Below are 22996 nucleotides of genomic sequence, written 5' to 3' on the forward strand. Positions count from 1 at the left end.
TTGTGATCGCGTCCGCCCAACTTTGACCCCAGTGTGATGCTACTGTAATTGAAATTGGTTTGTATATTATTTTTTAAATAAAATAAACACCCTTATGTCCAAAATGTATATACATTTACTAGGGGTGTCACGAGATTGGGTCTACGAGAACGACAGGAGACAATATTTTAACATTTTTTAAAAAAGCACAATAAAAAAATATGACTGGACAATCAGACTTTTTCATTGAACTAGTCCCAAAACCATGACCCTAGGTGAGGGTAGGAATGTAGATCGAACGGTAAATTGAGAGCTTTGCCTTTCAACTCAGCTCCCTCTTCACCACAACGGACCGATGCAGAGTCCGCATCATTGCAGATACTTCACCAATTCGCCTGCTGATCTCACGTTCCATCCTTCCCTCACCCATGAACAAGAGTCCGAGGTACTTGAACTCCCCCACTTGGGGCAGGATCTCACCCCTGACCTGGAGGTGGCACTTCAACCTTTTCCGGGTGAGAACCACGGCCTCGGACTTGGAGGTGCTGATTCTCATCCCGGCCGCTCCACACTCGGCTGAGAACCGATCCAGTGAGAGTTGAAGGTCACGGCCCGATGAAGCCAGCAGGACCACATCATATGCAAAAAGCAGAGACCCAATCCTTCAGCCACCAAACTGGAACCCGTCAACACCCTGGCTGAAATTTCTGTCCATAAAAGTAATGAATAGAATTGGTGACAAAGGGCAGCCCTGGCGGAGTCCAACCCACACTGGAAACGGGTCAGACTTATTGCCGGCAATACGAACCAAACTCTGACATCGGTCATGCAGGGAACAAACAGCCTGAATTAGGTGGTCCGATACCCCATATTCCCGGAGTACTCCCCACAGAATTCCTCGAGGAACGCGGTCGAATGCCTTCTCCAAGTCCACAAAACACATGTAGACTGGTTGGGCAAACTCCCATGCACCCTCAAGGACCCTGCCTAGAGTGTAGAGTTGGTCCACAGCTCCACGACGTATGGTCATGAGCTTTGGGTAGTAACTGTGTGTGTGTGTGTATATATATATATATATATACATATATATATATACCTGTATATACACACACACACACACACACACACACACACACACCAAGTGCTCTGCTGTTTACTACAAATACGCTAGGCTATCCTCTATTTCAGGAGTCCCTGGGACTGTTCAGTGGGCGGGGCCGAACCGGGCCGTGGAAAAAACTTTCAGGAGTAATGATAAAAAAAAGACACGTTTTAAAACTAGTTTTGGAAATAAGTACATCAAATTTGATGTAATGCATATCAATTTAGAAAATACAAGCTATTATTTTATTGGAAAAATGATATACTGTTAGAAAGGCCAGTTTTTATATATTTATGTTTTGTTTCAATGTTTCGCAGAGCGTTTATTTCCAGCGCTCCTTGAATGCACCATAGACAAAGCGGAAGTTTCTCCGATGCTGCCACAAATAGACTTTTATATTTTTCCAGTTCTTCTTTCACCTCATTGTTGTTCCCAAATAGTGCTGGGTGTGTATGCATAAAGGTGAGCTTTGATGATGTTATTACAGGTATGTGTGTGTTGGGTGCTAGTGTTCCTTTTTATTTGATGTCAAGTCAATTCATGCTAGCACACTGATGCTAACGTGTTACCCACACATTAAAATGATGTGATCATCTCCTCTTTGGAAAACAAACTCCATGTTCCTACCAATGGTGAATCTGTATTCATTTTGTGCATTTATGTGATGTTTTGGAAGCTACTTTTCCGAGAATTTTGTTCAGTGCAGTATGCAAGCTATAATGCGCAGTGCTTTTACCTCATTCAATACCAAAGACATCAATATACGGTTTTATAAACCCAAACGCCTGATCCCAACAACGTATTTATACGTCCTTTATGTTTTTTTTCTGCGAGAGAGGCAAAAGGAGGTGATGATGCTCCTCCTCACCAATGGATTACACTTCAGAGCAATTTTAATACCATCAAAACGGCCACTAGGTGGCAGAAGTGCATCATGAGAGGAAGGAAAAACACACATGACAGGAAGAGGAAGCCCTTGCACAAAGGCAGCTGTTATATTGCATACCATACAAAAAAATATGACGCATGGTCGGGAAATTTTAACGCATGCAAATGCACTCACATAGTCCAGTTCCAACTCACATAGTTCAGTCAAGAAAAAAAGGATAAATTAAAACACATTACTATCTTATTATATTAAATAATTACTGCAACGATGTACAACTAGCTCCGAAGTGGCAGGTCTCCACTCTTTGCAGTACACACAAGTTTATTTCCCGAGTTTATTTCCGATACCATGTGTCAAAATGCCAAACATCAGCTCGCACAATTATCAGTGGATCACCAATCCTGTGACGCTCATTGGCCCCTTTTCCCTTTGTGAACATTTGATCACTTGCTAGGTGTTGTCTTGGTGTCATAATGTTCAAATGTGAACAGCATGATGGAGAGGCGTGTTCTGCAGCTCAGCTGTCCTTGTTAGAGAACAGCACATTGTGCAAAAAGTACTAGAACAATGAACAGTTGCACATGTGCATTTAAAAGTTGAGAGAAGGTCAAATTAGGTTCACCTGTAAAGGTTATAGTGCATTTTAGGTTCATCCTGAAATTTCACTACACCGCATATCGCTAACTTTTTGTGAGTAGTGTACATATTGAAGTGTAAGTACGGCGGTGCGCACATTGAAACAGCCGAGAACTTACCGCCACATCCACCACATCCGCCCCTGCCTCGGCACATGCCAGCATGGCGGCCACGCCGGCACCGGCTGTGTCGTGCGTGTGCACATGGATGGGCACCTCGGGGAAGCGATCCCTCAGAGCCCCAACCAGGAGCTTGCTGGCCTCGGGCTTGAGCAGGCCGGCCATGTCCTGGAATCCGAAAAGTTAGAATGAAAAGGAATGAAAGGTCAGGCTGGATTTCAACACGTAGACTTAAAAGTACATATTAGATGTTAAGAACCATTAAATATGAGTTATATTTATTTTTATTATTATTATATGTTACAATTACAGCTCTTGAGGTTTATTTTACCGCTTTGTTTTCAGCTTTAATATCATTTAGAGGTCAACTTATATCAGACCAACTTTATCTCTAATTTCCTCACCTTGATACAAAGGATGTGAGTTCCAGCTTTCACCAGCTCCTCTGCCAGCTCCAGATAGTAACCCAGCGAGTACTTCTGCCTCATTGGGTCCGACACATCGCCCGTGTACGAGATGGCGGCCTCCACGACGCCCCCTGCTGATCCGGCGGCCTCCATGCCCAGCAGCATGTTGGGCAGGTAGTTGAGGGAGTCAAACACGCGGAAGATGTCCATGCCATTCTCTTTCGCTACCTCACAGAACCTGACAAGAGTTGGTGCAGCACAGACACACACACTGAAGCTGTGTGGATTTACAGCAACGCAACAAAAAGATGTGTCGCTCGACAACGAATTAGTCGTCGTCATTTACAGATAACAGCGCACATGCAAGTTGGGATAAGCTGTTCAAATCCATCCACAAAAAGGCTGACTAGGAAATCCGTGCCATGATGATAGTACCTGGCTATTCTAATCAGGTTTGCTGTGTAACTGGCAACATTTGTACAGCCACGGCCATTGTTTTGTGAAACAAACACACACTTAACGCCGAGCCACAAGAGGATTATCAGGCAGTGCGTCCAGCGCTGTTTTGGAGGCTGCTGCCTGGCAGTGCAATTTTGCAGTGGAAGCTGTGGGGATTACTATTCATGTGCAGCAGCAGCAGCAGCACAAAGTTGGTGTTCAAAAATTCCCTCTCCTTTTGAAGGGACGGGAAGATCCTTGTTAGGAAAGTGAGCTAGCACTGTGACCCAGTGAAACGCACTTGAAATCAATTAGACGCAATGAAATTACACTTTGATTCCATCGCCTCCGTGAAGGCGCCCCGGGCCATTTCACTCGCAGCACTAAAAAAAAAAAAAAAAAAAAAAATGTGGCCAGAGTGACAGCGTGAAGAGGAGGATGGAGGCAAATGGATCAAAGACATTAATCGTAATGGTGCACATTTTCAATGGCAGCATAAAGAGAGAGAGAGAGAGATGAATGGAAGCATAAAAATGAGCTATAAGAGCGAGGATAAATAATCTTATTGGAGGGGGAGGAGAAGCCACAAAAACATCACAGGGGACAGGGTGTGTGTGTGTGTGTGTGTGTGTGTGTGTGTGTGTGTGCTGCTGCATTAGTCATGAAGCCACTACTAATTTATCTGCACACCTTTGTGACTGTGATTGTGTGTGTGGGGGGATGCATGAGTCATCGACATCATCGAGGTGACGAATCAATCTATTTGCAAAAGTGCTTCAAGCATGCGCCCCATTTATTATTTATGGCGTTACACTGCTCTAAATGTGTGTCATGTGGTTTGAGTGAGTGTGTGTGTAGCAATTTAAGCATCAAACCGACTTATACTTCCTGTTGCATGTGCACTCCGCAACCAGTTTATTAGGTACCTCTGTAAGTTTGAGTTCACTTTGTTTTTCTTGTTGCTGTTAAAATGTGACTGCAGTGCACATACTGTAACTTTGCTAGTGTTGCTAACATTTGTGTCCTCCTGCCTCACTCCTTACTGTTACGTTGTTGTATGTGATATATGGACTCTACTTCGTTGGACAAGTACAGAGTTACAGTGTAGATGTAAAACGTAGGGCTGTTGACATCAGATATCGGTCTGATACCAGCAAAAAAACGAGTATCGAATTATATTGGACTGCATCTAAAATCTCCAATGTTGGCACTCCGATACAAGCAGTCCATACCAGAGTCCGTGCCAGCACTTCTACTCCACATGCGGAGCCCATGTGGTCATAACAACAGCGCGTGCTAGCAAAGAGTAGGACTGATGTCGGCTGTGTTGAAGTCTGAAAAAGACGTTGCAGCTGAGTGCAAAACTTGACATGCACAAGTTCCTCTTTGTGGCACCGAACTAGGGAAGTTTAATGTGACCAAATTCTTTGCGCATCTGAGCAGCATCACAAAAAAATGGCCTGAGGATTTTTTCAAGACCACGGATCTCTCAATCATCCAATCCTGTTTAAAAGATCTGCACATGGCAAACAGTCATTGGCAAGAACAGAAAGGAGCCCGCCCCTGTCGGAGGTGAGTAATGTCGGGGTTCATCGAGCAACCCGAGCCTCGCTACATTATGCCTATTGTCACGTAACTATATACCAGATGCATAAAGAAGTGAATGCATGGATACCAGATGTGCGTTGGCCGGTGTGTGTGTGTTAGGGTCTGTTTCACTACCTCTGCTAACATTCCATTCGACAAAACACTTATCTAATTGCAGGTAAATCGCAAAGTAAGAATATCAATGCTCTGTTTTACCACGGGGTTTCTACTGTTGCATCTTGAATAAAAGTATGTCTAATCTGTCCTGATATCGGATCAATATTGGTATCAGACGATTTTCAAAGCTGCAATATCGGGATCGTAGCGGAAGTGAAAAAGCTGTATCGTAACTCTAGTAAGAAGTGATGCACAATAGCACTTCTTGAAGCCACACACTCTGTCTGAGACAGGCGTGGACAAACACAGCTCATTAGCAATAAAAGCTACAGACACACACAATGGCACATTCCCAGCAGGGCTTACTAAAAACAAACACTTTTAAACTGTGTAAATTCCAGCATCAAGGCTAGATTTTGGACAATACACTTTCAAACCACCATTGCGGCACCTCTGACACTAATATTGGTGAAAAATACAGTCGTCCCTCGCTACATCGCGGTTCGAACATCGCTCCCTTGCTCTATTGTGCTTTTTCAAAAATGTATTAATTAATAAATGATTGTTCTTTCGTGGTTGACTATGGCCTATAATTAGTAAAAAAAATAATTGAAAGACACGTCATACATGTATGTGGTATTCTGGTCACTAGGTGTTATGTTACATTGTTACATTGATGACACATTAACTTCAACTTTTCAACAGCCTATTTCACTTTAATTGTTGTTTTCAATAAATTACTTGTTCAAGGTGGTTTTTGTCTCACTCCCCCTTCTTGCTTTTGCATATTGTAGCTCTACTTAAAACCTCATTAAGATCCAAATGTGCAAAATGCAAATTCTAGCAATTTTCCAACTGGTGATCAGGAGTGTATACAGATATGTATTCATACAGATTGACTTGGTGTAAGAAGGCAAATGTTAGAAGCATTATTTTCACCTGCTACATTCATGATGTCTAACGCAGAAGATAAGGTATCACTGCTGTTTCATCACCTTGTTTTCAACTACTTCATGCCTTTATGCAACACACCATGCACACTCGCACAATAGTTTAAACTACATTCATTTCAAGGTTATACACATTAATCTGCTAAACATTGTAAGACGATACTAAGTGTGTCCATACTCAATGTTTGCCCCCCATCCGATGACCGGAAGTGACGCGGACTGCCTCTAGGCCATGTGGTTGCAACCACGCAATAGCAGGATGCTGTGTCAAGCGACTCACTTAAAGACGGCATTGTCAGGGTAGTTGGTGTAGCCCACGGCGTTGGCTCCCCTCAGTAACATCTGGAATGGAACGTTTGGGATCAAAGCCCTCAGCTCCTGGAGTCTCTTCCAGGGACACTCGGACAGGAACCTCATGGCCACGTCGAAGGTGGCACCTGCACGCACACACACACACAGACAAACAAAAACACGCTGCCACGTCAAATGTCATCTACAAGACTCACATGACACATTAGTTATTTACACATTCATTCATTTTTCATTCCAGCACTTTCATTTAAATGCCATTCATAAGAAATATTCTTGCGGAAGAGACGAGGTAGAGAGGGAATTAAAAAAAAGTAGATAGCAATCTCTCATTTCCCTTCGTGGATTAGCGACTCTCATAGCCATTTATCATATCAGCAATATTAAAGCCTCCAGTGGTTTAGTGCTGATCCAAGACTGTCACCATTAAATTTCATTTGCAGCGTGCATCTGGAAATGGAGCCAATATGAGACCCTGCTCTGGGAAGAACAGGAATGCCCCGGAAGAAGCATCCTCTTTATCAATTGTTTACTCGGCCGCCTAACTTGGATTTGGGCTGATGTCAGCTACTACTACGGCTTTGATAGCCGATGGTGCTGAGCCAGGGAGTTCATCTTTGACTGCAGACTTCACTTGGCTTAATTGGATCATGGGAATGAGGACTCGAGGCCGGTCCTGCAAATAGTCTGGCCGCTCGGCGCTGCAGTGAAGAAAAAAATAAGGCAAATAGGCAGATGAGTTATGCAGAGGCTACCACAGAAAGATGAACCCTCGTGTGCCGAAGAATGTGAGTCATTAAAATAACATTCTGGATGTTTCTGCTGCCATTCTATGTGACTAAAGTACACATTTGCATTTACCCACTCACCATTTTAAATTCAAAAACTCAATACACTGTGCACTGGAAAACCTGCATGATTTTGCTGTGTTTACTTTGATACATTTTGTGCATTAAAGATGCTCAAACCAATCCTGTGTAGGTCAATGTATGCTATAGAGTGTCATAGAATAGTTGACTATTCGACAATTCAATTCGGAGGAGTCTGATTCGAATGTCTTAGTGTCGAATCATACAAAATTGTCATGCGATCAAGATTGTACCATTCTGACTAGGTGGGGGGTGCCCACGGCTGCTGCTGAGCATACACTTTTTACAAAGAATGTCTTTGTTTTTATTATACATAGCCTATTTTGACACAAAAACAGCCTAATTTGTGCTAATAAAGAATTGAAAATGATATGTGTGTTGAACAGAAGACGCATTATTAATAATCCCCCGCTTCAGTCCAAAGGAGCTGAGGTGGATGCTAATTTTGAACGCTAGTAAGACCGCCGGCATCAATGGACTTATTGGCTCATAATGGCTACTAAAAAATCATCCAAAGAGTGCAATTACTTGAAAAGGTTGGTTTTTGTCATTAATCTGTTCCAAAACGTCAGACGAAAGCTGAAGCGTACGTAAACCGAGGTAATTTTTCTCACAGGAAAGAATGTAAATCCCATTAACCAGTTCCAGGCACCCAAAAATATGAACAAAAAATACATTTTGTAGGGTATAATTATAGTTTTGCGTGCAGAAAATAATGCAAAAAATAATTAGAAAACACAAATTAAATGGATTAATGAACATTACATGAGAAGGGATTTGTATTGTTCCATTTTATCCAACACCGGTGCTAAATCGGTACTTTTGAAATGGTACTGGTGTTTAAACAATGCCTGAACCGGTACTCTTAAAAAAGAAAACATAACTTTCTATTTTTACGGAATTTTGTGACGTTCAAGTTGAACAGAATAGTAATTTAAATAATTTTATACAAGTAAAATTACAACTAATTAATAAATTCACCATTATGAAATACATTGGACAGCAAATTGTCATAATCATTTCTGCGTGCAGGCAGAAAAACCTTTCACGCAGCCAGGTTGCAAGGGCAAGGCAGAGGAGGAGTGCGTGACCCTTGCGTGTGTCGCAAGGCTAAAAGTTCATTGCCCGGCCACGGCAGCGGCTCCTCCCACGGCGGGCGACGCCTCTAGCAATATACTCGGGTTCTCCCAGCCGTTCACATAGCGTATCCGACATTAATGTGCCTTGCCCGGCCATGGCGGGTGGCTTCTCCTGGCCAACACTCTGGTTCTCGTGACCTCCGTGGGCGCACGGCTGCTGCTCACAAAGCATATCCGACATTAATGCGCCTTACAGGCCACGGCGGGCGGCTCTTCCCGCTGTACACTCTGGTTCTGTTGGTCACGCAAGCCGTAGGTGCTGTGAAAAGCCAGTACGCCCATTTTGCAATCAAAGTGAGTGGGCTGCACAAGCCCTGTACGATGCCCACACACGTACGCGCCCAGTGAGTGAAACAGCCTTACATGAAGAGCACCCAGCACGCATGAGTCGCACACCGCACTCACGATCTAAAAGCGATGAACGGAGGGCGACTGCTAAGCACGCGGGTGTCACAAATCACTTGCTCCACAAGTACGACAAACCGGCAACCCCTCTGATACCCTACTTCCTCTACGTGCTGGCCGCGGCCAACAATTTCCCCGAAATTTCCAATATATCTCATTAATAATAAATTAGTTTTATTTTTACAATATGCCATAGACCATTGAATAGAACAAACTGCAGGCTGAAAATGGCCCCCCGAGCCGCACTTTGGACACCACTGTCTCAGAAAAATGTATATAAGCCTGTGGGAACACGTTGGGGAAGGCATTTTGAAATCCCACAAATACTCTGTTCCGCACTTCTACAGGGTGCAGTAGGAAACAACATGTCACCATTAAATACTTTACTTTGTAGAAGTATTGACTTAATACAACATTTTTGTCATACTACTCTCACCTGGAAGTAAACAAGTATAAAATGCGGGTGAAATAAGGTTGTGATTATCAAACGCCCCCTTCCGAGTTTCCCGAGTTACCCGCCATCTTAGCTGTGATGTCATGCCAAGAATGTTTTCCGGCAGCCAGACTCATCAAAACACACCCGTGGATGCACAGCAAAGCAAAAAAAGAGAAATATTCAACCTCAACACAATAATAACGTTCACTGATATTGTGTTGTGATGAGTAATTACTAATACATTCTTACTACATTCATGTATACATTAGTTTTTCAACATTTACAGTGTCGGCTGGTGTGCCATTAGTTTAGGAAGTCAGAGCTGCCTCCTCTTGTTGACAAAGCAGTTCATTGAGCATCTGACATACTGTAACACACACTAAAGAATCAGCCACACCATGTAGGCTGTTTGACTGGCAGTGATTGACACTGACAGATCTCTGCAGACACTGCCAGATACAAGACGAGTGAGCAGCGGTCCCTGAAATTTGGCATGAAAACCCACATTATTATTCTAAGATTCGTAGAATATATCTACTGTTGTGTAAACAAATGTGGATTTACTTACTGCCACCTTCACATGCTTTTTTATTCTGCTTTCTTCGGGATTCTGATTGGCTGGAATGGCCTCTAGATCACGTAAAGTGAGAGCCATTTCTCGAAACGGTTGTCCTCAAATTCTCATAGCACACGCTGTAACTGATAAGAGTATGTAGGAAATGATGATACTTGAATGTAGCCAGGCTTTGAGCTGCACTGATAAAAGTTGTGGACCGCAGACATACGTTATGTGACCCAATTGAAATGTACTGTATCCTCTACGGCTTGGTGAGGAATGCTATATCAGGAAGGGACTAATCCTCAAAGGGCTTTCACGGCTTAATCTGCTCAATGATTCATTCTGCTTCAAAGCAGCTGAAACATGTGATAGCAATATTCCCTATCTCAGACCTTGGCATGGCAAGACAACATGTCACAGGATAACAATGGCCATTAGTCACACATTCACCTCGCCACTGACTGACATGAATGAACTGTACATATCTATAAAAATATGTACAGTATATACAAGCACAGTGAGCTCACTGTCTCATCAGCCCAAAGCACCTCAAGCCATTTTTCTGCATCTCATCATCTTTTGAGATCTAAACCACAGTTTCTGGTGTTACAAGAATTACAATGACCTGCTTTCCATCTTTGGGGCCTTTTTCCCCTCCAACAAATCCATAAAAGCTTCCTGCAGTAAAATACAAGTGTTGCAAAGGGTTTAGGAGAATGCTAACAGATGGCTTGCTAAACTCTTAGAGATTGTTTTCATGGCGTCATTTAAAATTGAAGAGCCATTTTTGTCATGTGTACAAAAATATGATGTCTTTGTAGAGACATTTGCGACCAAATATACAAATCAAGTATACAAACACATGCATGCATTATGCAAATGCTGCAAAAAGCAGTCGTCAAAAGGGAATGTCTGCCTTTTTAAGTATTGAAATAATAATGACAAATAATGGCGTTCTAGTTTAGAAAAATGTACATCTCCAGAGAATGCACCAGCATATTTTAACACTCCATCACATTAAATTTGGTTATTGCAGAATATTTGCAAATATCACACAAAAAATGGAAATTCAGGTTGAAACTGAAGCTAGCTAATAGAAACCATTACCCATGTAGTGTATGTTCCAATGTGCTTGATATATTTTTTATATTTTTAGTTGGGATTTTTATGTACCTCTGTGTTCAGCTACTATATACCTCACTTTAAAAGGGAAACTGCACTTTTTTTTTTGGAGTTTTGCCCATCATCCACAACCCTTATCTGTAACATGAGCACACGTCTTTGACTTTTCTATGCGTTCTGACGAGAAAAACAGTTAGCATGAGGGAGCTAACAACGGACACACCTATTTAGACTATACCGGTAAAGCCCTCTAAAAAAACCTCCAACAACGTTTTATGGAGTTATATACATGCTGTGACCATGCACTAACAGGTGCATTCATGATAACATGCAATACTTACAGTATTTTGATCATTTTAAATATTATCGGAACTTCTTTCCTGGCCGCATTGATTTCACATCAAGTGCTACTTCCATCAACAATAGCAGTGTGCCAAGCGCTTGTTTGCGGCAGTTTGTTACTACTAATCATGGCAGACTTCGTGCGAGCCGTCGCCGCCGACTACTTTTGGACAAATGAATATTCTCTGAAAATACAGAGAATGAGCTACAAGTTTTAGTAGCTGAGCCCTCAAGAAGAGAGAGTGAAACCTTGAAGGTAGCAAATGGGGGTCAAGTCATTACACAGGCATGACTTGGTGGTGTAAATGCGGAGCTTGTCAAGCCAAGCAGAGAGAAATGGAGTGTGGCATACAGTGTTGCCTTACCCAAAATAAACTGGAAAAGACACCTAAGACCAGCTGGACCAGACGGACAAGTGTCCATGGAATACTTTACAGATAATTTGGTTCTCTATTTGCAGTCGTTCATATGCTTGTTCTTGTTTCCTAGCCAGTATAGATTGGTGTGCTGTCGCATTGTTTTGAACAAAGCTTGGTAGTGGCGTGAGGCACTGCACAACTACGCCAGAAAAATAGTCATTTGTGTTAGCTGCTACAATAACAATGCCCCTGTAGCTTGGTTTATATACAGGTCAGTCATTTAAATAGAACATTGTTGGTGTTTTTTGGAGGATTTTTTTCAGGCCTTTGCAGCTAAAATAGGTGTGTCCCGTTATGTGCATTGTTAGCTCCCACATACTAGCTGTTTTTGAGCTGTTTTTCTCCCTTTAGGGTGCACAAAAGGATTGTTAATGATGGACAACATTTAAAAAAATAAAAAACACATTTTCATGGATGGATGGAATTAACACATTGGGCAGAAAATTTACAAAAATACTCAAATCCAAGGTAGGGAACATTTATATTTTGGTTTAGTGGAAAACATGTAACAAACCCTTCTTCTAAATAGTGTTGGGCATCGTCTGAATTTGAACCATTTGGGTTCCAATACGGGCCTCACCGTGGTCTAGTGGTTAGCATGTTGGCCAACACAGTAACAGTCTGGAGATCGAGAAGACCTGGGTTCGATTCTCCCTTGGGCATTTCTGTGTGGAGTTTGCATGTTCTCCCCGTGCGTGCGTGGGTTTTCTCCGGGTACTCCGGTTTCCTCCCACATTCCAAAAACATGCATGTTAGGTTAACTGGAGACTCTAAATTGTCCATAGGTATGAATGTGAGTGTGAATGGTTGTTTGTCAAAGATCAAAGATGGCGCCCTCCGTGGCAGACGTCTCTGTGACACTCTCCCGCTTTTTTCTATTTTTTGCTATATTATTGTTCATTTGGGACATTCAACACACTCACGCAGTACATTACAACAGAGAGACACTTTTGAACATCGGCAGGGTTCACCATGAACTCTCATTTAGCCCCTCAGACTTTGCCTTTCTGCTGCGCCGGGAGAACGCAGCAGCCTGCGGGCCGGGTGAGCTGAATACCCGGCGAGCAAAGCATCCGAGGCGTAAACGAGTCAAACGGGCCGGCCTGCATGCTAGGCTAAAAGCTAGAGCGACTAGGCCACCGCTACCAAGCCTGCTGCTAGCCAACGTCCGCTCCCTCGAAAAAAAGATGGACAAACTAAGAGCAAGGATTACAGCTCAACGTGAGATCAGGGAATGCTGTGTGCTCACCTTCACAGAAACCTGGCTGACGGAGGATATACCGGACTCGGCGATCCAGTTGGAAACATTTGCTGCTTACCGGGGAGATCGGACTTTAGTGTCTGGTAAACAGAGGTGGCGGCGTCTGTGTTTACGTAAACAAACGTTGGTGCACAGACGTACAGACGATGGAAAAGCACTGCTCGCAGGACATTGAGCTGCTGATGGTGAAATGCAGACTTTTTTATTTACCTCGTGAGTTTAGCGCTGTGTATTTAACTGCTGTTTACATCCCACCACGAGCTAACACCGCTAACGCACTCGGCCTCCTGCATGACATCATTGATAAACACGAGACCAAACACCCAGACGCTGTATTCATTATATCTGCCGATTTCAACCACTGTAGCCTCAGGACTGTCCTCCCCAAATATTACCAGCATGTGAGCTTTCCGACAAGGGAAAATAACATCCTGGACCAAGTCTACTGCAACATGAAAGGTGCTTTGAAGGCTGTTCCAAGACCCCACTTTGGAAAGGCTGACCACATCTCTATATTCCTTTATCCAACATACAGACAACTTCTTAAAAAAGCTCCCCCTGTACGTACAGCAGTCAAAGTGTGGAATGAAGAAACTGATCAAGTACTTCAGGACTGCTTTGGCTGCACAAACTGGGATGTGTTTAAAACTGCAGCGGGGAGGGAAGATTGTACTGTTGATTTGGATGAATACGCTTCTGCTGTTACTGGCTACATTAGCACATGCATAGAGACTGTTACCACCACCAAGTATTACAGAAAATACCCTAACCAAAAACAGTGGATGAACTGTGATGTAAGGGCTAAGCTACGTGCTCGTTCGACTGCATTTGTCATGGGCACCGCTGATGACTACAAAAAGGCCAGATATGACCTGAGAAGGTCCCTACGAGAGGCCAAAAGACAGTACAGACAGAAGCTGGAGGGCTACTATTCCACCTCAGACCCTCAGCGCATGTGGGCGGGGCTCCAGCACATCACAGACTATCGACAGCGGAGTAGCGTAGCCACGTCCAGCCATACCACACTTCCTGATGAGCTGAACGAGTTCTATGCCCGCTTTGACACCCAAACTCCGGATGAGCACAGAGGGTGGCTGAACCTGGGGAGCACACAGGACTCACCTCTCATGGTGACATCAGCTGATGTGCGCAGGGTTCTAAACAAAACAAACCCACGAAAAGCAGCAGGGCCAGACAACATCTCAGGACGTGCACTTCGGGTTTGCTCATCAGAGCTAGCTGATGTGCTTGCTGACATATTTAACCTGTCGCTTGCACAAGCATCTGTACCGACCTGCTTTAAGTCCACCACCATAGTGCCCGTACCCAAGAAGAGCAACGTGACCTGCTTGAATGACTATCGCCCTATAGCACTCACTCCTATTTTAATGAAGTGCTTTGAAAGATTAGTCATGACCCACATCAAAAAGAGCATCCCGGCGGCAACTGTGGACCCTCTACAGTTTGCATATCGCCAGAACCGGTCCACGGATGATGCAGTCAACACTGCCATCCACACAGCCCTTTCTCACCTACAGGGCCAGGACACATACTGTATGTCAGAATGCTATTTATAGACTATAGCTCTGCTTTTAATACAGTCAGCCCCCACAAACTCACAGAAAAGCTCCTCACACTTGGCCTGTCTCCCTCCGTCTGTAACTGGGTGTTTAACTTTCTCACAGGCAGACCCCAGTCAGTCAGAGTCCACAACCGCACATCCAGCTCAAGAATTGTGAGCACTGGGACCCCACAGGGGTGTGTGCTGAGTCCGCTCCTCTACACGCTCTTCACCTACGATTGCGTGGCCTCCCAGAACAACACCAGCATCATTAAATTTGCGGATGACACTACAGTCATCGGACTGATCACTGGTGGTGTTGAAACATCATACAGAAGAGAGGTGGCGGACCTCATAGCTTGGTGTCGTGATAACAATCTCCTTCTCAATACAGATAAGACTAAAGAGATGATCATCGACCCAAGAACAAGGGAAAAGGAGCCGCATAAACCCCTGTTTATTGATGAGACTGAGGTGGAGAGGGTGAAAACCTTCAAGTTCCTTGGCACACACATCAGCGAGGACCTCACCTGGTCTCACAACACCCAACAAATTATGAAGAAGTCCCAAAGGAGACTGTACTTCCTGAGAAGACTGAGGAAATTTGGCATGTCCACCACAATCCTGAGTTGCTTCTACAGATGCACTATCGAAAGTGTCCTTACCGCCTCCATCACTGTTTGGTACGGTAACTGTACAACACGCGATAGGAAGGCACTCCAGCGGGTGATCAAGACCTCACAGAACATTGTTGGGGCAGCCCTCCCCTCACTGCAAGACATTTATAAAACTAGAGTCCTACGCAGAACACACAACCTCATCAAGGACAGCACACATCCACAACACTCATTATTCACACTCCTACCGTCAGGCAGACGCTACAGGAGTTTGAAGTCCAGGACCACAAGGCTGGCAAACAGCTTTTACCCACAGGCCATCAGGCTTCTTAACGAAGCACTCACACATGCCGCATGCAACACACGCACACACTCATAACACTTTATTTATTTATTACTTATTTATTTGTATATTTATTTGTATGAATGTCTCTTCTTTTTGTTGCTGCTTAATTTATTGGTATATATGTTTATGTTTATGTTCTTATTCTTTCTTGTGTTTTCTTTCTTTTCTTGGGAGAATGAACAGAATAAGATTTTCATTGCATGGTATAACTGCTGTTTTACCATGCACATGACAATAAAACTCTCTTGAATCTTGAATCTTGTCTATATGTGTCCTGCCATTGGCTGGCAACCAGTCCAGTGTGTACGCTGACTGTCGCCCGAAGTCAGCTGGCATAGGCTCCAGCATGCCCCCGTGACTCTAAAAAGGAGACGCAGGATAGAAAATGGATGGATGGGTTCCAATTCCTCGTTTTGTTTCCGGTTCCTAACGATGATCGATCGAGAGGCAGGGTCATAAAAGTTTGCATGGTTTAAATAAGGCCGCTAACCAGAGTTCTTTTTGGATGAAATGTCTGAACTCCCACAATATTTCTGTTAATCATCATCATATAATAATGATATGAACTTTACTATGAATTTCTCACAGATCTATTTTCATAGGAGTTTCACAAAAGATGTTCACTTTTAAAAAGCTCATGAAAAACCACATGCTGTTGTTTATGTGTTTGTGTGTGTGATGCTGTAGGCACTTAAACATGCACTTACCTGCGTGCAGAATATCAAGCAACTTGTAAAAGGTTTGTCTTAGCTATGACATTAGAGCTACCATATTAGCACACATATACTTAGCTGCCCCAATGTTGGTGTAAGCTATTTCTGATGTCCGGAAGTGTTTTGTGTGAGAAGGTCTCTTGACTTTTGCTAAAAAAGAGCTTGACATCCAGGTAAAACATAGATGTATGTGAATAAACTTGTATCCTGCAGTCGTGGCTCTCATCCGTTATTTACAACTTCCACTGCATCAGTGGGCCTCCTGAAACTCTTGGTAATATTGGCATGAGGCAGATGTCATTTATTGTTTGACTTCCGTCATTCTAACTGCTTAGAGCAGGGGTCACCAATCCGTCGATCGTGAGCTACCATCGATCTTTAGGAATTTGCTGGTCGATCGCGAGAACATTAATGTATTGTCACATCAGTGCCCTCACCTCCTGGAGAGAGACCAACAGGCACGCATGTTGTCCACTGAACGCCCCCGTACGCCTCGCCGCATATATACACTCCTGATCAAAATCTTAAGACTAGTTGAAAAATTGCTAGAATTTGCATTTTGCATATTTGGATCTTAATGAGGTTTTAAGTAGAGCTACAATATGCAAAAACAAGAAGGGGGAGTGAGACAAAAACACTTTGAAAAAATAATTTATTGAAAACAACAAATAACATGACAAGGAGTTCCCACCTGAGATGTTTTCTACCCGGCACAGTGGAGGGGGGTCCATCATGATCTGGGGTGCTTTTTCATTCAGTGGAACACTGGAGCTTCAGGTGGTGCAGGGTCGTCAAACGGCGGATGCTTACGTGCAGATGTTGCAGCGGGCATCCCTCATGACTGAGGGCCCTCGTCTGTGTGGTAACAGCTGGGTTTTTCAACAGGACAACGCTGCAGTTCACAATGCTCGCTTGACCAAGGACTTCTTCAGGGAGAATAACATCACTCTTTTGGATCATCCTGCATGTTCCCCTCATTTAAATCCCATAGAGAACATTTGGGGTTGGATGGCAAGGGAGGTTTCTAAAAATTGCCATCAGTTCCAGACAGTTGATGCCCTTCGTGAAGCCATCTTCACCACTTGGAGCAATGTTCCCACTAGCCTCCTGGAAACACTCGCATCAAGCATGGAGCTACTCATTGCTGAGTCCTACTGAGAACATTTTTTGTTCTGGTTTGGAGAGTTTTTTGTTATTTTTTGAGCTAAGGTCTTAAACTTTTGATCAGCTGATAAACAGCCTATTTCAGTTTAATTGTTGTTTTCAATAAATTACTTTTTCAAAGTGTTTTTTGTCTCACTCCCCCTTCTTGTTTTTGCATATTGTAGCTCTACTTAAAACCTCATTCAGGTCCATCCATCCATTTTCTATCCCGCTTCTCCTCTTTAGGGTCGCGGGGGCTTGCTGGAGCCTATCCCAGCTGACTTCGGGTGACAGGCGGGGTACATCCTGGACTGGTCGCCAGCCAATGGCAGGGCAACTATAGACAAACAACCATTCACACTCACATTCATACCTATGGACAATTTAGAGTCGCCAATTAACCTAACATGCATGTTTTTGGATGTGGGAGGAAACCGGAGTACCCGGAGAAAACCCACACACGCACGAGGAGAACATGCAAACTCCACACAGAAATGCCCAGGGGAGAATCGAACCCAGGTCTTCCCGATCTCCATACTGTTACTGTATTGGCCAACATGCTAACTACTAGACTACCGTGCGGCCTCATTCAGATCCAAATGTGCAAAATGCAAATTCTAGCAATTTTTCAACTGGTCTTAAAATTTTGATCAGATATACATATATACATATATTATATACATATACAGTATATACAGTATATATATATATACACATATATACAGTATATATTTATATATACATATATATACACACACACACATATATATATATATATATATATATATATATATATATACATATATATACACATATATATATGTGTGTGTGTGTGTATACATATATATACACAGACACACACACACACACACACACACATTTGAATCACACTTAAAACCGTGTTATTATGAGGAATGAGGGGTCGCGTTCAAAGACATCACGTAAATGTACTTGTTTTCAGTGAATTTTGCAGCATACATAAATGTGGCAAACTCTACATCCAAATTAAGAGTTATGAAGTGAGTGGTAGGAATATCCACTTCATGTTTATTTGCACACATACACAACTGCCGTTGTGTGATGTTCGGAGTGTCCCTGAATGCATCTTGCGTGCTTGTAAGGAGAATGAAAAAGTGTCGTTCCCAGGATGAACGACTTAGACACGTGTGCTGTTGATGTGCTCAGGTCACAATGACGTTAGAAAAGAGCGTCAGACACTGCGTGGGCACGCTCCACTGTCATTCAGTCTGCCATCATAACAGAGAGGCTTGCTTTGGCATATGTTAATTACACAAAATTTGACGTAATTAATAATTAATAAATTACTTACCACCATTAATGCGTTATTAATGCGTGGCTGCCGAAAGCACTTACAAATGAGAAATAACGTGACAACACAAAGACTAAATCACGGTGAATATTAGTGGTCATAAATATGGTCTGACTTGACCAATTCTGTACTTTCGATGCGAGTTGAAAAAGTAGAAAGTGTGCGGCTGTGTCATCATACTACACCACTTATTTTGCTGTGCCTGCATTTTCTGCATCCACAAGGTCAAAGTCTCCTAAGAGTCAAAGGCATATCCATACCTCCCCAGTTCTCCAGGCTGAAGAGGTTGCTGAAGTTGTGGCTGACAAATGGTGAGATTTGCTTCAAGTCGTGGGTGCGCACTCTGGTGGCCAGGAGGGACTGGTGGGCATCCCTGAAGGTGGTGTCCATAAGCAGAAGGCCTTGGTGAGCGCGCACCGCCTTGGCGAAGCCCTCGGGACCATCATGCAGCAGGACGTCCCGGAATCCTACTGGAGGTTCTCCTGGGAATAAAATACAGATATTTTATGCTATATTTTCTTTCGCTCATTTGTGAGGTGTGTGATTATGCAAGAACGAAGCTCGTCATCACCACTGACATAGTCTCCTCCCACTGAACACATTTTAGAGTCATGTTGCAAGCACCAAGAACCTCTGCCAGGCAATTAAACACGAGCACAAGCACAAGCTTACAAATACTGGAAGCCGAACGGCAATCAATCTCAGCTGCGGTGTGGACATTCATCAATCAATTAGTCCAGTTAATGAGCTTCTATCTGCCTGCAGGCTTGTCCTCCATCTCACACCTCTCACTTTCGTCTTTGCACAGTCCATTTGGTTCCTTTTTTATTTTTGCTGCGCTTGCACTTGACCTTTTACGTCGTGCACCTCCCCCTTGATAAAATGAAATCCTGTGTGGAGGAGACGCAGCAGTAATGACACTTTAAACTTATGAAAAACAAATCAGACCAATGATTTATGTGCTCACACCCAAACTGGTGTGTATTTACAAGGCAGGAGAGCATTATGGCATGGGCTTATGCATAAATAATACAACTAGCAATAAAATGTCATTTACAGCTTGGAAATGGCTCCAGAGCACACATTATAAATCCATTTGTGCTGTGTGCATTCAGTTTACGCACAAAGAGACGACTATACTAGTTGTATTCTAATGATGCCCGTTTCTTACCTCCACCAAGAATATACTTTAATAACTCATTACGATTTACTTTTTTGGTGTGTGTATGTCTGTCCTCTATGAGATAAGTGCAAACATTCATTCGAAGGTCAGCAGTGGGCCGTCGAAGTGTGACTGCTTTACACGGCTGCTGGGAATTCTTTGAAATCTGGACAGGCTTTCCACACGGCCTGATCAGTTCATCTACCCTCGTCTTCCCACCTGGCCGATGATTGCCTGTGTATGCAGGGAGGATTAAAGTGCACACCTGACCAAACTCTCTCTTGTTCTCTTTCCATCATCCTGCTCTCTCCTTCCTCACCCCCCACTCTCTGCCTCCGCAGAGTGTGATAATACTGTCCTAATCCCTCTCTCCTCTCTCTCAATCCCTCAGATGAATGAAAGAAAGGATATATGCACATTACAAATCTCATTAGGAGGCTTTCAGTGCGTGCCTGCATCCATACAGTTAGTGTGTACCTGGGTGTGTTCTTTTTGGGTGTTCATGTGCGAGAGCTTGTAGACAAGTTGAGGAGATGGGTGGTGGGGGGAACGACACACAATAAAATGCACAATTATTCCATTCAATTCAGCTCCATTCCATTCCACTCTGCACGCTTTTTAGTTGTCAGATTCGATTAGCTATGCATGATGTGTATTATTCACATTATTTTGTTATACATTCATATTTGCTGCATGGGAAAGCTTGCTGATAAAGAGGGTAGACTGATGGTGAAAACGACAGCAGAGACAGAAGAGGAAACTATTTAATTGATCCAAAGTCCACGATGCACTGTGCAAGTGCATTTAGGCCAAAGAGCCTGACTCCTGAGCTTCTGCGTGGCTAAATGTACTTAAGATGAGCCCGGCTCGGTCGTTAAGTCCGTCCTGCAGGACTCGCTGAGAACTTTGGGCGTCACAAATTGAACTGGCACCCTCTCGCTGCTTTACTCACCGCTCAGCGGAGCATCCCAAGCCGCAAACATTCCCAGTGAGCGCTAAACGGAACCTTTTAGGGAGGCTTTTCTGCCTAAAGCTATCCTGCTGTTGGACACCACATTTGTCATTCAGACGGAGCTTTTATACAAAGTGCCCTAAGGTTGCACAAGTGTTCAGCATTTTAGCACAGTGAGCCTTAAAGGGAGGTGAAACACAGCCTCTTTGCTGAATACATTTAATTATGTATTTTGCAAACTCATTGTTAAGAAGGTGCTGTTACGTACCCATGGTGACGGGAGGGATAACAGGATCAATCGAGGACGGTTTGGCCTTCACTGGGATAGGCGTGGTTGGTCCATTGACCATCACATGACCTGCACGTCAAAATAAAGCAGACAGCTTTAAAGCAGCATTACGAAGTACTGCACACTAACATGACACGGATGACACGGCTGGTCTGCGGCCTCACCCAGATAGTGCAGCAGCTTCTGGGCTCGGTTCTGCGTGGGCTTGAGATTGAACAGTTCCTGGTTCTCATCGATGAACTGCGTGTCCACGGTGGAATGGAGGAACTGATGGTTGGAGAACACATTCTGGAGGAAGGGGATGTTGGTCTGCGAGTGGAGAGGAAGGAAGGCACACTGAGCACATTTGAATTTAAAAAGCTTAGAAGGGTACAGGGTTTCTTTGTACAGGGTTATTTTGGCCAGTTAGGGAACAAAATGCTAAACAAAACAAAAAATTGTAAACTGCAAGCAGGTAACTATCCAATATGTACAATTCTCAAATAAAAACAGATACATATGAATAAATATGAAATAATACACAGTGGAAACCACTAAAATAGGTCTCGCTTATGTTGCCAACACGTCTACAGCGGTGTGAAAAAGTGTTTGCGCCCTTCCTGATTTCTTATTTTTTTGCATGTTTCAGATCATCAAACAAATTTCAATATTAGTCAATGACAACACAACTGAACACAAAATGCAGTTTTTAAATGAAACCTTTTATTATAAAGGGAGGAATACATTTCTAACCGACATGGCCCTATGTGGCCATCTGTTCGTGGCCTCAATCTGAAACCAACTTGGGTTCCGCAGCAGGACAATGATCCAAAACACAGCAGCAAGAGATGCTGTGGCATGACTTTAAATAAGGCGCCTCATGCTGGAAAACCCTCCAATGTGGCTGAATTACAGCAATTGATGAGTGGGCCAACATTCCTCCACAGCGCTGTAAGAGACTCATTACAAGTTATTGCAAACGCTTGATTGCAGTTGTTGCTGCTAAGGGTGGCCCAACCCGTTTATGTTAGGCTTAGGGGGCAATCACTTTTTCACACTGGGCCATGTGGGTTTGGACTTTTCTCCCTTAATAATAAAAAGTTTCATTGAAAAACTGCATTTTTTGTTCAGTCGTGTTGTCATTGACTAATATTTAAATTTGTTTGATGATCTGAAACATTTAAGTGTGACAAAAAATACTAAATCAGGACGGACGGCAAGCAGTCACACCACTGTATGTCTAACGACTCATCAAGTCCTAAGGTGGATACACTCAACAAATATATAAACGCTTTTGTTTTTGCTCCCAAATTTCATGAGCTGAACAAAGATCTAAAACCGGATGTACACAAAAGGCCTGTTTCTATCAAATATTGGACACAAATGTGTCTAAATCAGTGCTAGTGACCGATTTCCTAAATAATCCATCCATTTCTCAGGTGTGGCATATCCAGATGCTGATTAGACAGCATGATTATTGCACAGGTGTGCTGTTGTAGGGCCACAATAAAAGGCCATTTGAAAATGTGCAGTTTTATCACACAGCACAATGACACAGATGTCACAAGTGTTGAGGGAGGGTGCAAAAGGCATGCTGACTGCAGGAATGTCCACTGGAGTTGCTACCAGTGAAGTGAATGTTCATTTCTCCACCATAAGCTGCCTCCAACATCCAACCGGCCTCACAACCACAGACCATGTGTAACCAGACCAACCCAGAACCTCCACATCCAGCATCTTCACCTCCGAGCTCGTCTGAGGACAGCCACCCGGACAACTGCTGCAACAAGCCCTTAGCATAACCAAAGAATTTCTGCAC

General features: G+C 43.4%; 1 protein-coding gene across 1 annotated transcript in view; it reads right to left on the minus strand.

Annotated features, from left to right (window-relative positions):
- Nucleotides 1-22996, minus strand: part of LOC129168131 (pyruvate carboxylase, mitochondrial-like) — a 297125-nt gene that overhangs the window by 33956 nt on the left and 240173 nt on the right. The window contains exons 13-18 of the mRNA XM_054753045.1: nucleotides 21363-21507; nucleotides 21178-21267; nucleotides 19056-19277; nucleotides 6505-6661; nucleotides 3130-3370; nucleotides 2726-2893 (exon numbers count right to left, since the gene is read on the minus strand). Of these exons, the coding sequence (XP_054609020.1) occupies nucleotides 2726-2893; nucleotides 3130-3370; nucleotides 6505-6661; nucleotides 19056-19277; nucleotides 21178-21267; nucleotides 21363-21507 (1023 nt within the window). The remainder of the gene's footprint in view (nucleotides 1-2725; nucleotides 2894-3129; nucleotides 3371-6504; nucleotides 6662-19055; nucleotides 19278-21177; nucleotides 21268-21362; nucleotides 21508-22996) is intronic.

This window comes from Dunckerocampus dactyliophorus, chromosome 15 (assembly GCF_027744805.1).
Source record: "Dunckerocampus dactyliophorus isolate RoL2022-P2 chromosome 15, RoL_Ddac_1.1, whole genome shotgun sequence".
NCBI classification, from domain to species: Eukaryota; Metazoa; Chordata; class Actinopteri; order Syngnathiformes; family Syngnathidae; genus Dunckerocampus; species Dunckerocampus dactyliophorus.